This window comes from Rhinatrema bivittatum, chromosome 17 (genome assembly GCF_901001135.1).
Source record: "Rhinatrema bivittatum chromosome 17, aRhiBiv1.1, whole genome shotgun sequence".
NCBI classification, from domain to species: Eukaryota; Metazoa; Chordata; class Amphibia; order Gymnophiona; family Rhinatrematidae; genus Rhinatrema; species Rhinatrema bivittatum.
This window is the reverse complement of record NC_042631.1, coordinates 17,151,394-17,163,605: the sequence shown is the minus strand read 5'-3', so window position 1 is coordinate 17,163,605 and position 12,212 is coordinate 17,151,394. Positions and strand designations below refer to the sequence as shown.

Below are 12,212 nucleotides of genomic sequence, written 5' to 3'. Positions count from 1 at the left end.
GCGTCCATTTTCCTAACTGGCGCACAGCCGGTTCTCCTGATCGCCTGATGCCACGGACGTGCTAAGGACGCACAATTTTCCCCATAGCGTGACCCCTCTCATTTTAAATAATGCATCGTGCGGCCAGAAGAGGTGGCTGGGCGCACGTTGAGAGAGAGGGTGCTCAATCGTGAGCGCCCGTTTTTACGCGAGCAGATCATTGCATGGGCCTGGAAGTGCAGTAGCAATCGTGCATTCAGAGTGCAGGCGTTGAAGGGAGCCTGCACGATGCATTACTGAACTGCCCCAAACGCACGGGGGAGACCCTGGGTTGATCACATCTGATCTGAAGGTTGCAGACCAGTACAACAAGGCATTGGCTGAAGTCTGAGAAACGCTGGGGTGCATAGGGAGAGGGACTGACCAGTAGACAAGTGGTGATGTCCCTGTACAAAAGTACTGGTGAGCCCTCGTGTGGCCTGTTGTCTGGGCCTCCAAAATATGCAGACTGAGTGGAGGCAGCCCAGAGGAGGGCTACTAATATATTGTAGTGTATATGCCAGAATCCCTATGGAAATGAGTCTTAAGGACCTAAGCATGTATACCTGAGGGCTGAGATTACATGTACCTCCAGGTAGGAATGGAAAGGAAGGTCTAGGGGGTGGGTGTCAGCTAAATTGTTGGCAGAGTGCCAAAATACCTTTGTCTTCAAGGGGAGGGATCTCTGTTGCTCTTTCCCCCATCTCATGCTTGCCCCCTTCCCCCAACAAAAAAAAAAAAAAATCAAACTTTGTTCCACTCACTGTACCAACTGCGTAGCATGTCAGGCTTTTAAAATATTTTCAAGAGGTTTTTATTTCTGAGTTATTTGTTTTTAATTTAATTAGGTTTTGCAATTTAAATGTTATTTGTTGTGTAATATTGATGACTTGTTTGTTTGTTTTTTTTTAAATGTTGTTCACTGCTTTACAACATTGTTTAGGGACAGGCGGGACATGCTCCCCTGCTGGGGGCTAATAATAATCCCTGTCCTAAAACAAGATATATCAAACTTGGAGGAGGCTGAAGGGGGGGGGGGGGGTGGGGAGGGACTTGAGAATAACATCAGGAAATATTCCTTCACAGAGAGAGGTGCTGGAGGCATAGAACAGCCTCCCAGTGGAGGTGATGCAGGCAAACTGTAACAGAATTAAAAAAAGAAAACGTTTTGGAAAAGCACAGAGTGAGGTAAAACCAGAGGTCAATGGGTGGGGGAGGGGGGTTTACATCATTGCAACAGGAAAATCGGGCAGACTAGATGGGGCCTTATTTCTTATATTTTATACTGTACCATCTAGACTAGCTCTGGGCAGTCTACAACCAGTGCAGTCCACAAATATCTAAATTAATGTGACGACAACAGAAATATCCTACTGTTTCTTTATTTCTGGAACGCCTTCAGTTTTGAAACCTGGTAACAGAGCAGAAGATGGCAAAAGGAAGAAAAAAAAAGGTTACTTTAACTCATGGCAAGAGTGTTTCCCACCTCTCTGGAAGCTTTACTGCTTGTAGGACATCGCCCCCCGCTATCCAATATCCCCTCCCAGTTCTCTACCATGCTGGCTAGAGTAACGTCCATGTTTCCATATTTTTAATACCAAATTCCCAGCAGCATCCCTCCCTCGTCTTGCCGCTGAGCTTTGTAATTCATTTACAAATCGTAGCTGCTGAAGCCGATCCCTGAACATCTGGCCACTTGCAAGATAGTGAGGATCTGGCCAGCAGCAGCAGCAGCGCGCCGGCAATAAGCCAGCTGCTTTCTGAGGAGTCTGGCCTCTTGATACAAACCTGTTTTGTTTTTAAATCTTCCCTTATCTTCTTATCGCCTCTTTCTTCGCTTGCTCTCGGGGGTGTGAAGGGTGGGCTATTCTACCACCTGTCCTCTCTAAATCTGCCTAGGCATACTTGGATGCTGACACGGGACCGGTTTCCACCGTCTCTGCTGGTAGTTTATTCCAGGCACCTACCAGAGAGAGAGATTTTCTCATGTTTCCTCTGAACCTCCCTTCCCCCCCCCCCCCCCCCGTTTCATTTAATGACACCCCCCTCCCTGAAATGCCTCTTCTGTGGAGAACGTCACCTCCCTGTAACTAACAGAAACGTTCAAACACTTGGCGGGCTCCATTCATACATCCCCCTTTGCCTGCTTTCCTCCAGTGAGAATATTTTTGAGCATTAAGCCTTTTGTGGTTTTTAGCGGTTACCATCCTTGTTTGTTTAAAAAAAAAAAAAAAAATCCCCGTTGCTTCACCCATTCTTCAGCTGTGGGGAATTAAAAGCATGAGGTTTTGCTGAGGTGCGGCACAGCAGTTCCTGATGTGCTGAGATTCATAGTAGTGGGAGCAGCAAAATTAAAAAAAAACAAAAACCCAAACCCCTGACACACTTATCTGTTTTAGGACTTCTCTGTGCTGGTGAATGTTAGTAAGCTACTTAGGGGCTTGAAGACAGCAGCCCCATCCCCTCAATGTTACGTGATTTGATGGGTGAGGAGGGGCTGCAGTTAACAGCGTGTTCATTTGCTTGATAAACACCCAGATTCCTGGATATATTTCTTGTACAAACAGCACAAGCTGTAGAAAAACGCAGTGTGCAAGCTGAACACGTGAGTGTGTGTAGGTTTGGCAGGCCCAGTGCTGTTCAGCTTGGAGAAGAGACGGCTGAGGGGGGATATGATAGAGGTCTTTAAGATCATGAGGTCTTGAACGAGTAGATGCTACTCGGTTATTTTCACTTTTGGATAATAGAAGGACTAGGGGGCATTCCATGAAGTTAGCAAGTAGCACATTTAAGACTAATCGGAGAAAATTATTTTTCACTCAACGCACAATAAAGCTCTGGAATTTGTTGCCAGAGGATGTGGTTAGTGCAGTTAGTGTAGCTGGGTTCAAAAAAGGTTTGGATAAGTTCTTGGAGGAGAAGTCCATTAATGGCTATTAATCAAGTTTACTTAGGGAATAGCCACTGCTATTAATTGCATCAGTAGCATGGGATCTTCTTAGTGTTTGGGTAATTGCCAGGTTCTTGTGGCCTGGTTTGGCCTCTGTTGGAAACAGGATGCTGGGCTTGATGGACCCTTGGTCTGACCCAGCATGGCACTTTCTTATGTTCTTATGGGGGAAAGCGGTCACTGAAATATCCAAGGGAAGGAGGGAGTTTGCCATGATCTCGGGATGGGGCGGCGGAGCACGAGAAGAGGCAGTGGGGGGTGGGGCACTGGGTTTTTGGAAGGGGCTTGAAAAGGTGCCGGAGTGTGCCCTGGGTATTGGGGGCGAGGACTTTGGGGGGGGGGGGGGGAGATGGTGTAGTATTGAGGGAGTGCCAGGACGTCAGACTGATGGGGGCCCCCCCCCCACTTCTGTTCTCTCTGTACTGCAGGTTCCACGCACTGTACCGGGACCTGTACCAGGGCATAATAGTCGCAGATGACCAGGAAGACCTGAGGTGGTGGAGGAACACTCATGGGCCTGGGATGTCCATGCACTGGCCCCAGTTTGAGGTGAAGAGGGAATTAAATGGGGGGAAGGCAAGAAAAAGAAGAAAATTCTATTCTCTCGTAATGTTTCAGACCCGGGACCGAGCTAAGGGCAGAGACAGCCGGGATAATATCAGAAAGTGTTGGAAGCACAGGAACGGAATTGGTTCTAAATGTCAGTGTTAGGGGTGGGGGCTAGAAAGCAAAGCTTCCCTTTCTGACCTTTTGTCCCACTGGCGCAGGAATGGTCTCCGGAAACACAGCGAGCCATCAGCAAGAAGGAAAAGAACAGCAGAAATGTTGGCGAAGTGACGCTCACCAGCATCGTACCGACCAGAGACGGGGAGACTCACGCTCCGCTGCCGCCACAGCAGCAGCGCCAAGGGTAAGCGTCGCTCGCGGGACATCTTTACAATTCCCGTAGACTCTCTTCCTTCTCCGGTGCGTGACGGGGGGGGGGGGGAACCTATACTGCAGCCCCCACCTCTCCATGGATTTACCTGCGGGAGTGCCTGTACGAACCTCCGTCCCGTCCCCCCCCCCCAAACGCACGGGACTGCCGGGACACCCGTATATGGCACCCGTCGCCCTCGAGGAAACCCGTGGGACTTCTCCAGGGAACGTATGTTATGGCGAGGAGAGGCCGTGTCGCTTCTAGGACCCTTGTACAAATCCCAGTCCCTCCCCGCCCCCCCCCATGTCTGCTGCTGGAGCACCTGTGCGCTCTTGCCCTCGCTCTCCCCCCTCCCCCCCCCACGCAACAAATCCTGTGCCCACTTCTGGAAGGTTATGATTTCTGACACAAGCCGTGGGGGGTGGGGGAGGGAGGGAGGACGGGGGGGGGGGGGTGTTTGCTATGGATCTCTGCTGCCAGCTCTTGCCGTGGTCATCAGAACCCCTGTTTGCCAATCCGCAGGTTTTCCTACAGAGACGACGAGGCGTTCTATGCGACCCTGACGGACGTGCCGTCCCCTACAAAGTTAGTACAGAGCCACCCGCGCCTCTTCTCACAGGAAGGGGGGTCTAAGACGGTGACTCCCTCTCCTCCCCTCTGATTACCTTTTTTTTCCAGAGCGTATCATTCACTCTGTCTTCTCTTCCCATCCCTTATGCAACTCTTTACCGACTCGACGTTCAGGCACGTTTCTGTCCCCACCCCCTCCAAAACTGAAACCTTTTTTTTTTCCAGGGTGACTTGAGTTGCTGTTTTCATCTTGAATCTCATTTTAGATCTTTTGGGACTGCTGGTTCTTCCTCCCCCCTGGTGACTTGGGCTGCTGTTCTGCTCTCAGAATTTACCTGTGGTCTCTGATTTCTAACGTCACTTGGGTTTTCAGGGTGGCCTTGGTTTTGTTGCTCTTCATCCCCACCCCAAGGGGTTCTCAAGATTTTTGGGGTGACTCGGGCGCTGCCTCAGCCCTCCCCCCCCCCCCCATGATTTATTCTTTTATTTATTTATTTATTTTTGTTTACCATCATCCTGAGCTTTGTTGTCTCCTGTCTCTGTGCTTGCAGTGGTGGAAAAGACGACACATCTGAGTGGTCAGATGAAGAGAGCCCCAAGAAATATATCGAGGGCCCTGGAGAAGAGGAGGCCACTAAGGTAGCCGGTGTGCGGGTGCGCGCCCTGTACAATTACGCAGGACAGGAGGCTGATGAACTGAGCTTTAATGCAGGTACACACGCTAACCATCTACTAACCGCAGGCTGCCAGCTACTTGCTTACCAACACTACTTCAAACGCACCTTGCTCGGGTAGAAGGAGGGCATCTATGGGATTGTGGGGGGATTTTAAAGCTCTCAAATATTTCCAGTTTGGGATCGCTAGCTCTAGACTACCGTAGCGGAATCGTCATTTTTTTGGAGCTTTGAAACCATGAGCAGAATCGGGTAGATGCTAGAGTCTCAGCTGCTCTGATTGGATCGAACAAGGAGGGGGAGAGACCGTAGCCGACATGTAAGAGTGGAAGTATACAATAGCCAGACACTTCTCAAATGCTCTTCATGACCACGTTTCTTCCTAAGGATTTGCAGCCCTTACTCACATCGTGCTTTTTTGGAGGCAGCTGAGGGAGGCGAGTGGGAGACCCTGGAAGGAAGTTTGATAAGGATGAGATGATGGTCAAAATTGCCCTTGGCCTTCACTGCAAGTGTGACCCTCCTGGAGGAAGGCCATCGCCCTCCTAAGATCATTATCCTCCTTAGACTTCAGTGGAATCTCCTTAACTCGCTCAAATCTCAGTTAACAGGCTAAGGCACTTGCAGAGGAAGAGGACTGGGGGGGGGGGGGGGTTTGAGGGAGGGGGGCGGCAATATTTGAAACAGCAGTAGTGGCTAAATCCCTCAATATCATCTTGCTGTTGCTTCATCATAGTTTACTACATGCTTTTCCAACTAAAGATATAATCAAAATAACTTACAACAAGTTAGAATTTACATTAACAAATGATGTGAATATATAAAATCAGGATAGTAACTAAAGCACAACAGAGAAAGGTTAAAGGACGTTAGGGTAATATCTAGAGAGGTATAATGAAGTAGAGGCATCAAAGGGACTGGCAGCAGTTCTGGAGTCTATCAAATGTAGTCTTTCTGGTGACGTCTGAGTAAGGTACAAGGTAGTTTTCTAGGTGAGTAAGATGCAGTAAGTTAGAAGCCTGAGGAGGGAACAGCATTAACAACTGACTTGGCAGTTTCTCCTGCATATTGATCACACAGTTAAGTGCCGAGGCGTGCAGCTTGAGAGGTAAGGCCATATATCAGCTTCTAGTTGGGAAAACTGCTTCAGAAAGCTGTGTTTAACAGTTTTCTGAATATTAGCAGGTTGGGAGCTGACCTGATGTTTGCTGATGGAGAATTCGCAGAGTCGGAACTGAACTGGAGAAGGTTGTTTCTTTGGTACTTGAGAGGCAGAGAGAGTTAGTGGTGCATTGCTTTTGATCTTAAAGACCAGCACCAGGATTTTGAAGTTGGCTTGATGGAGCCCGTACATCTGACCTGCAGGTGTCATCTGAGTTGGGTTTTTTTTGCCATTTCAGTGTATAGTAAGGTGCAGTAATTGGCAGGAAATCATACAAGCCTGGATGACTGAAGCAGACAGGACTGCCAGAGAAGTGAAGATGGCATAGTTGGAATACTTGAACGAGCTGATTTAGATAATGCTAGGACTTGAGTTTCCATAGTTAGCTTGGAGTCCAGACCCAGTCCTAAGCTGCAAACTCAATAACTAGTTAGTGACCGAGGTCATTTTGGCGTCTCCACAAATCTTCTGTTTGTGGATTTGGCCCCAGTTTATTTTGGCGCAGCCCATCTGAGATCTTCCCTGTGCATTATCCAAGTTGACAATCATTTAGTCGGGGTCTGGGTCGGTAGGGTATGAGCAGTAAGCAATCTGTCTCTAATGACTTTTCCTAGGGGATCGTATGGACATTCAGTAGGACAGGTGGCCGAGAATAGATCACAAGAGAGCACGTGGGAACGTGATGATGCTGATTCCAGGGATACAGTTTGGGAATGGTTCTGGAGGAAAGATTTGAACCAGGCTTGCACTGGGCCTGCAACTCCTAGGTTCTTGGCTTTTGGTCTTATTCTTAGGTCCTTTTTTTATTTTTTGGTCCTAATTTTTTAAATATTTTTCACGTTTTTGTGATGCAGGGTGTACGCCTTTTTCGTCACGTTCCCTGTTCTAAAAATGTCACTGAGAATCAGCTGCTCATGCTGTGTTCATACCGTGTGTATCTGTTTAATGGTTGCACAAAGTGCTAATGAAGATCACCACATCTGCTCCCACACGCCACCCCCTCCTAAAATTTACTGCAATGCAGAAGGAAATTTCTGAAATTTTAAAACACCAATATCTCTGCAAACAAAAGTTAAAATGAAAAATAAGATATTAGATCAGTTCCACTAATAGGTATAATTTTCTTTTTAACATCTTGTGCTAGTCCTGCTGCTTTAAGGGAAAGCACTAGGGAGAAGGAGCTAAGGAGTAGGACACAAGATTGAGGGAAACTGAAGGACCTTGGAATGGGGAAAGATTTGTAGTTTGCCCGCAAATTTTTTTTTGAGATTTTTCAGTTCAGTTTTTCAATACATTCTTTGCAAGTTTTTTTTAAAAGGCTTTTGTTGTATTGTGCGGTCCACGTGGCATGGTGCACCCACCCCACTCCCTACTCTTGATGTCACAGAGCTTTCTCCGCTGACACGGGGGACCTTCCTGTGTGGCTCAGCATGGCTCTTGCATGAGAAGTCTCTGGCTGTGAAGAATGAGCAATTTGTGTCCTGCCCCCACTAACTAAAATGTGTTGGGTGGTCTCTTCCTCATTCCTTCAGCATTTGTCCTAGGTGGGAGAAGAGCAAAGGGAAGGCTGACTGTAAATCCCACCCACAGCACCAACTGTGATACCACTTGTCTGCCAGCCAACTCTGAAAAAGAAGTATCCTGAATTTTAACATTTTTTTTGGCTAAGAAAAAACATTTCACCATGTCTCCCTCCTTTGTCAGTCATTTCTCATTCATTTTTTTTTTTTGGGGGGGGGAGCATCTAGAAATTGTTAGAAAAACCTGGTTTTCCTAGTGTGTAGCCAGATGGACTCAGGACCAATGGGTTATGTTCCCTTGCCAGCAGATGGAGACAGTCAAATTTCAAAGCTGACATCACCTTAGATACACCCCTGCAGTGATCTTCAGTATTTCTCGGTCTCCAACAGATGGTGAATGTACTTCTCCCTATGGGGATTGCTGTACTTTTTGGAAGGAGAAATTCTAAATTGGAGAAAACTGAGCCCCGCTCTCCGGTGATACCTAAAGGTTCCTCCTCTAGTTGAGAATTCCTGAGGCGATTTCCAAGATCCCTCAAGAGGTGTGCCTTGGTCCGGTAGCCAGGTCCCAGGTGTGGACTTTGCTGCTTAGGCAGCGGATGCAGTAAGCCAAGCGAGGCGGTGACGGCCACAGCCCTCTCCCTCCTCAGCCGGTAAGTGCTGAGCCCAGGAAAGATTAAAACAAAAAAAGATTTGCCTTCCGCTTCAGAGACTATTAGAGGGTTTTCGGTAGGACTCTCCCCGGTCTCCGTGCTCGGCACGCCATATCGATGTCGTTCCCACTCTCGTTGGGTAAAGGGAATTGGGCTTCCAAGTGGGTTCAGCAGCTCCTGGTGGGCTAGGCCCCACTGTAGGCTTGGTCATCATACCTCGTGGTAGACTGGGGTGGTGCCATCTTGCGCACATATCTGTGCATGCCCTATTGCCCTCCCATAGAACGTCAGTGCGTGCAGTGCATCGACTCTGCGCATGCGCTGTGTGTGTAATGTCAGATGCGTCCCAACGCGCGATACAGGAAGATCTGTGTGCACAGGCTGTGCGTGCCCCTCGCCGTGCCCCACCTAGACGCTCGAAATTTGTGCGCATACATTTTTAAGCGTGAGCTGATTGAACACACAGCTACTGTCGCCAATGGCGCCAACAACCAAGAAACCTAAGTGCCTTACTCTCTGCACTGCTTGTCGTATTAGGGTTTCACAGACTGACCTGGATTCCAACTTATGTCAGCACTGTGACGAAGCCCAAGGAGTTAGCCTCTTCGGACTTTGCTAAGCCCGGCTCCTCCCATTCAGATGATGAGTTGGTCACAGCCTTAACTAACAGTATGATGGATCTAAGTACACCCTTGACTGGGTCATCCATGGGAGAGGGTAATTCAGCTGCAACCACCCCAGTACTTCCTGGACTAGCATGGATCCGGCTGCCTTTTCTTGGGTGGAGTTTTCCCTGGGGCTATAAGCCTTCATACAGGTGTAGTCTGCTGCCTCACTTGCCCCTGCCCAGACAGAACATGAGCCAGTGACCCCTCCCTCTCCCATTCCTACCCGCAGACCCCCGAGGCATGCCTCACCTTTCCAAGGGTATTCCTGGTAGGGACTCGGATGGCATGGATGAAGAGGAGTACCCAGATTCCTTGTAAGATGGGGAAATCCCCCCCCGGGTTGGAACTGTATTGGACCATGTTAACGGTTCTTTCATGGAGATGAATTGCCAGTCCCTAGATTAGGGCACCTATATTCTTACTGAAGTTCAATGTTTATGATTGGTGGAGTACATTTACGGTTATCCATTTTAATCATATTTTTAATCAAGTCCTTTCACTAGTATGTCCACATGGGCTCTTGAAGAGAATATGGAGGGCTGAGGTCACAGCAGGAGTGTATGTACTGTGACTCAGCTTTGAAACCTTACTCTGTCTCCATCTGCTGGCCGGGGGAGCACAACCTATTGGTCCTGGGTCCATCTGTTTACACTAAGGAAAACGAAATTATCAGTTAAGTCATTTCTCCAATGTCCCCCTTGACCACACTTTAGTTGTCTGGAACTATTCAAAACATCTAATCTGTTGCAGTGGCTTGTTGTCCTTTTATCCACAAGATTGCATGGCTCATGCATGTCTCACCCTAAAACAGAGCGTGTTTGAGCACTGCCATATTTAGTTCTCAGAACTGAGCAAAGGAGAAGCTTGGGTACTCCACATACTTTCCATCCCCACGCACCCAGTGCTTCTATACCAAAATAAAGCAAAAGAGAGAAATCCCTACCTTGACGACATGGTGGAGCAGAAAGGCATCTCCTTCCTTTGCAAAGTTCTCTCTAGCTGGCCAACTTGCACTGTGTAGGAATTGCATGTGCTCCACCACAGGTGGAAAAAGGCTGTAAGGCTACTGTGACAGTACTGGCTTCTCACAAAGATGTGCAAGACGCTAACAGGCACCATAACCTCATTGCGGCTGGGGAAGACAAGGAGAAAATGCTTTCGGGGGGGAGGGGGAGGGGCGGGTGGAACTATGGTGGTTATCCAAGGATTATATGAAAAACCTAAAGATGAGTAAAAGGTACGTGCTGGATTGTTTCCTTGCAAACGGTGTTTCTATTATAAATGTGGCTGGGGAGGTTTTGCTATGACGCATCTTGTCATTGGCCTGCTGCCTGTACTCTACAGCATTTGGAGGATTGCATTAATCTAACTGAAGCAGCATTAGCCGTGGCTTGCTTTCTACAGACTGGAGGGTCTGTCCAAGCAGACCACAATGGTTTCAAATGCAAGACTTTTTTAAAACATGCTGTTAGTGGGCTTGTTGCTGTGCCCTGTGATTCCAGGGCTGGGCTTCTGCTCCCTGGGGCTGGCCAGGGTTGGGGATGCTGCAGAAGCAGTGGGTCACAGCTCCTGGAGGGAAGAAGCCATCCCTTAATGGTGTGACCCCCTGGTAGCCAGGGGGTGGGGGGGGGGGAACTATGGTTGTAGCCCCTGTTTGTGGACCGTCGTTAACGATGGCTGGGCTGAATTGGAAAGGGTATCTTTAATTCAGGGAAGGATCCTGTGGAGCTGTGAATGAAGGCTCATGTGGACCTTAGTCCAGTAGAAGAGAAAAGTGGGCCAAAAAAAAAAAATCCTGTTCATGTTGGTTCCGATAAGGCTTGAACGTATGCTATTTTGGAGCGTGTTACCCCCCCCCCCCCTCGCACAGATTTTTATTTCATGGGAATGCTGGGTGCAATTTGGTGACATCACTTGTATAGGCCCAGCATTGCGGAAAGAAAGGAAAGGGGGATCCTGGTGCTTCCTTGCTCCCCTCTCCCCAAAACAATGAGGGTGGGATAAGGAAGAGGGATCTTTGTGCTCTCCCCCCCCCCCCAAATAACAGAGGGGGGGTTAGGAGAGAGGGACCTGCTAGCGCCTCCCATCATAATGTCTTTGGAGGAGTGGGGCTTTCTAGCTGACATCCTGTAATGGGGGGGGGGGGGGAGGAAGAGTTGATTAACGATTTCTTCTCTGTCCCCATCCTATTTTTTTTTCCTGGGGTTTGGGGGGGGGGGGGGTTAAGGGAAGGCTGCTGTTTTTAGCTAAGCTCAGAAATGCAGCTTTCTACCTTTTTCTGGAGCCTTTTTGGGGGAAGTAGGATGCAATCGGGGGTGGAGGATTTGCTGCTGAGAGAGAGAGTAATGTAACGTGTCCTCCTAGGGCCCTTAACAGTCATCTTGTTGTCTTCCCAGGCGAAGAGCTCTTGAAGATCAGTGAGGAGGACGAGCAAGGCTGGTGCAAAGGCCGGCTGGACACCGGCAGAGTTGGACTGTACCCTGCTAACTATGTCCAGGCCCTCGCTTCATGATGGGGTATCATAGGTGGAGGTTTTTGGGTTTTTTTTAATGTCCCTAGCATCCTTATCAGGAATCTTTTGGACTTGGACACACCTATCTATGGCAATAACCAGGACATGTCACTGTTACAGAGCAAAGTCACTTAAGTGAAGCTTTTAATATTTTTAGAATTCATGGTTTAGGTTTTTTTTTTCTCCCTAATTAAATAAAATGGAGTTGGTGTAATAGATACTGCTGTTTTTGTACCCCTGCACCCCAGTGAAGTAAGCCAGTGCTCTAATGTTTCAGGAACAAGAACTGCAGTAGAGGGGTTGGGGAAGGGAAGTCACACCTGGTATAGTTGTAGAATGAGCTTGTATCCATTGAGCTCAGCTCCTGTTTGTGATTCTGTGTATTGAGGGCTTTCACCTTGTTTATGTCTATGGGAACGATCCTATAATACCTCCACAACTAAGGAATAACTACCCACCAAGGGTTATTACCTTGGCCACTTAAGGGTCCCTGAAAAATACTGCACAGGCCTTGCCTCTGCTAGCTGGCTTTCTACTTGCTTCTGCGCAAGTACATTTTTTTACAA

General features: G+C 48.3%; 1 protein-coding gene across 5 annotated transcripts in view; it reads left to right on the top strand.

The window, feature by feature from the left end:
* PACSIN3 (protein kinase C and casein kinase substrate in neurons 3) overlaps positions 1-12,212 on the top strand; it is a 24,695-nt gene extending 12,483 nt beyond the window's left edge. For 2 of the 5 annotated variants that reach the window (XM_029582329.1, XM_029582327.1), the window contains exons 7-11: positions 3,397-3,517; positions 3,736-3,878; positions 4,410-4,472; positions 5,009-5,169; positions 11,531-12,212. In XM_029582329.1, the coding sequence (XP_029438189.1) occupies positions 3,397-3,517; positions 3,736-3,878; positions 4,410-4,472; positions 5,009-5,169; positions 11,531-11,646 (604 nt within the window). In that variant the 3' untranslated portion in view covers positions 11,647-12,212. The remainder of the gene's footprint in view (positions 1-3,396; positions 3,518-3,735; positions 3,879-4,409; positions 4,473-5,008; positions 5,170-11,530) is intronic. The other 3 variants (XM_029582330.1, XM_029582331.1, XM_029582328.1) reach the window with 3 other exon arrangements.